This window comes from Camelina sativa, chromosome 3 (assembly GCF_000633955.1).
Source record: "Camelina sativa cultivar DH55 chromosome 3, Cs, whole genome shotgun sequence".
Classification (NCBI taxonomy): domain Eukaryota; kingdom Viridiplantae; phylum Streptophyta; class Magnoliopsida; order Brassicales; family Brassicaceae; genus Camelina; species Camelina sativa.
Genome location: NC_025687.1, coordinates 897,763 through 901,562, shown reverse-complemented (window position 1 = coordinate 901,562; position 3,800 = coordinate 897,763). Strand labels below are relative to the sequence as shown.

General features: G+C 36.5%; 1 protein-coding gene across 1 annotated transcript in view; it reads left to right on the top strand.

Annotated features, from left to right (window-relative positions):
- LOC104760203 overlaps positions 1-2,588 on the top strand; it is a 10,914-nt gene extending 8,326 nt beyond the window's left edge. Inside the window, exons 8-15 of the mRNA XM_010483092.1 lie at positions 820-923; positions 1,061-1,338; positions 1,426-1,539; positions 1,629-1,762; positions 1,856-1,956; positions 2,027-2,118; positions 2,211-2,341; positions 2,424-2,588. Coding sequence (XP_010481394.1) covers positions 820-923; positions 1,061-1,338; positions 1,426-1,539; positions 1,629-1,762; positions 1,856-1,956; positions 2,027-2,118; positions 2,211-2,341; positions 2,424-2,490 — 1,021 coding nt within the window. The 3' untranslated portion in view covers positions 2,491-2,588. The remainder of the gene's footprint in view (positions 1-819; positions 924-1,060; positions 1,339-1,425; positions 1,540-1,628; positions 1,763-1,855; positions 1,957-2,026; positions 2,119-2,210; positions 2,342-2,423) is intronic.

Here is a 3,800-nt window from a genome sequence, read left to right as displayed (position 1 = left end):
TGCATGGGTTCACTGAGGTTTTAGACATTCCTCCACATAAGATTAGACTGATAAAAAGAACCTCGAAACTGGTAATTTTGCTTATTCAGTGGATTAGCAATTGATTTGCTACTTTGCTCAGTTCTTTGTTTCATTTGTTGGCCTCCTTTCTGTTCCAGTACAGCAGACATGAAAGAAAATCTCTTAAGGGAAACTCGTCTAACTTTCAAGATAGTGATACTGATGACGAACTACCTGGACCTATGGATTGTGGATCATCAAGCGATGATGAGGTTTTGCTTTCTTCCTTTCTCGTGATTTTGGGTAATTTTCATCTCCTCAGCCTACAATCAAATTCAAATAATAGTGTTTTGTTGCATAGCCTAGTTATCAAACCCCGGTGCCAAACATTTCCAACCAGAAGAAACAATTTGTTGGAGACCGGTTTGATGAAGCAATAAAAGCTTCCTCTTTGAGCAAGGAAGGTCTCTTGTTCGGTTCCCCTAAATTGTCAGGGTAATCTAACTCTCAACACCTTCTAGCCACCACGCTTAAAACCACACGAACGACTTAACATCAAAACCTGTTCATTCTTGCATCAATTTACAGTGGCTCTAGTCTATATGGCAAGCTACAACAGATAATGAAACAAGAAAAAGAGACGGAGATGGAAATCACGAAGAAATTGCAGGGGGGAATTGGACAACCAGGTAAACCTGCTTTGTAACTCCCATATAAACACATGCGTATATCTATCTCATTTCCCATTTCCCTACTCAGATGCGTCAAGCTATGTTGATGTAAAAATCATGTCAAGACACTTGNACAAGTGGCAACGTGGTCCACTATATGTAAAGAAACCAAGTCACTAGTCCATTTGCATGGTAACGCTTCAGTCTCATCATCCCATCTATCTGGATTCAGAGCCAAGAGAGGTAGTAAAGGTACTGTTTCATTCAAAACTCTAGTATTTTTACCGTAGAAGTTAAAGAACGGGCACCACGAATTAAAACTTAAGGAAACAGATCATGCGAGAATAAACCTCTGAAATTTCTGAGTTAGGTTTCCAATGTCTCCTCAGTTATCAAAGATCATCTGAGGCCAAAATTTTCGTTTCACTCACATACTCCTGGAGAAACGTTATCCAAGATAAGTGATATGGCTGGAGATCTTGAGCCTGCTGCTGATGAGGCCATAGAAGAGGATCCAATTGCTGAATGTCCCAACGATTTTGATGAAACATCAGAAAGCAGACAAGGTATTTCTGTTGCTGCGTCAAGAGAGGTTTTGCATGGGTTCACTGAGGTTTTAGACATTCCTCCACATAAGATTAGACTGATAAAAAGAACCTCGAAACTGGTAATTTTGCTTATTCAGTGGATTAGCAATTGATTTGCTACTTTGCTCAGTTCTTTGTTTCATTTGTTGGCCTCCTTTCTGTTCCAGTACAGCAGACATGAAAGAAAATCTCTTAAGGGAAACTCGTCTAACTTTCAAGATAGTGATACTGATGACGAACTACCTGGACCTATGGATTGTGGATCATCAAGCGATGATGAGGTTTTGCTTTCTTCCTTTCTCGTGATTTTGGGTAATTTTCATCTCCTCAGCCTACAATCAAATTCAAATAATAGTGTTTTGTTGCATAGCCTAGTTATCAAACCCCGGTGCCAAACATTTCCAACCAGAAGAAACAATTTGTTGGAGACCGGTTTGATGAAGCAATAAAAGCTTCCTCTTTGAGCAAGGAAGGTCTCTTGTTCGGTTCCCCTAAATTGTCAGGGTAATCTAACTCTCAACACCTTCTAGCCACCACGCTTAAAACCACACGAACGACTTAACATCAAAACCTGTTCATTCTTGCATCAATTTACAGTGGCTCTAGTCTATATGGCAAGCTACAACAGATAATGAAACAAGAAAAAGAGACGGAGATGGAAATCACGAAGAAATTGCAGGGGGGAATTGGACAACCAGGTAAACCTGCTTTGTAACTCCCATATAAACACATGCGTATATCTATCTCATTTCCCATTTCCCTACTCAGATGCGTCAAGCTATGTTGATGTAAAAATCATGTCAAGACACTTGGAGGGAAAGCTTGTCGTGTGCAAATGCTCTGTTATTGACCTTTCTGGGGTTTCTCCCTCCATCTCTTCATCAAATTAAACAGTTTCTTTGAAAAACTATCAATCACATTAGAAGCACTAATTCACATTTTGTTTTTGTAGGACTCCCTATTGCTCAAGAACACACAAGCCCTTGCGGCCAACGAGACAGAAACAAGAGTTCTCTTTAGTACAAAAGTTTGTGCGGATGTTGATATCGAAATAGGGAACTGTATCCGACTATATGCGCCATGGTCAGTTATTATTTGATTCCAGTACTCTTCTTATCCCATGTCTGAGCTCTTTTGTGATGATAGCTTTTCACTTTCTCAACAGGAAGGAATTGGAAGTGACGAAAAGCAATGATGTGATTATTTTGTCTTCATATTTCTCAAGTTTGTAATGTCAGTCAATATGTTAAAAACTTGCAAATAATTTTATTACACCGTAGAAAAATGATAATTAAAAGCTCTGATTTGAGAAATAGCAGAATCTTGGTAACTTGAATGAAAAAATGCAGAAAATTATAATTTTTTGTGATAAAAAAAAATTATTGTACGATTTTTTAAATCAGAGGTTGATATTTGGAGTGAGATATCATGTTTTCTTTTGTGGTTTTCAAAGGCGTAATTAAATTTTTACACATCTTAGTCTCTTAGAGAGTCTCTAGTTTGACCAAAACAAAAATTACACATCTTCATGTTCCAAGCCAGCAAAGCAAGCTAGGCTAGGCATGATGCTCTCGACCCGACGGGAAAATAGATGCAGCTCAGTCCCATCGTAATACTGTGTTTGTTACCGTTGTGACTTGTGAGTATAATGAATACACTGTACCCTATATATATAGTTAGAAAAGGAAACAAATTAAGAGATATCTATATCTATATATAATAGCAAATCCACTTTTTTGTGTCAACTTTTAATCCAACGGATGAGATTAGTTACAATTTTAATTCAACGGTTTAAAATTATTAATCGTGTCTTTTCGTCGCACCCCCATCTTTCAAAAATCACACTTCTTAGTCTTTGCATCTCTTTGTTGTACCTCCTGGTTTCAAAAATCACATCCATTAATTTTTACACCTTTTAAATCACACCTCTAAGTCTTTGCATCTCTTTGTTGTACCTCCTGGTTTCAAAAATCACATCCATTAATTTTTACACCTTTTAAATCACACCTCTTAGTCTTTGCATCTCTTTGTTGTACCTCCTGGTTTCAAAAATCACATCTATTAATTTTTACACCTTTTAAATCACACCTCCTTAGTCTTTGCATCTCTTTGTTGTACCTCATGATTTCAAAAATACATCCATTAATTTTTACACCTTTTAATTTAACACATCTATGTGTTACACCTCTTTGTTGTACCTCCATGTTTCACATCTATTAATTTTTACACATTTACATTTTTCACCTCTATGTCTTACACCTCTTTGTTTATTATATATAAACTTTTCTTGACTACATAAACAAGTTTCGAACAATTGTTTTCTGAGTACTAAAGAATTGTATTATTGAAGTGTTTTTTAACTTTCAAGCATCAATCTCTAATTCAAGGTAATTTAATATTTTTGCTGCGAATGACCTGTAGTGTTTCTCGGTTAGATTATTATTACTGTTAGTCGACACTATTAAGTTCATACATTAATCTTAGTTTTGTTAACTTTTAGTCTCTTCAAAATTTTTAGCCTTTCCGGTTTTCATGTTTTTGC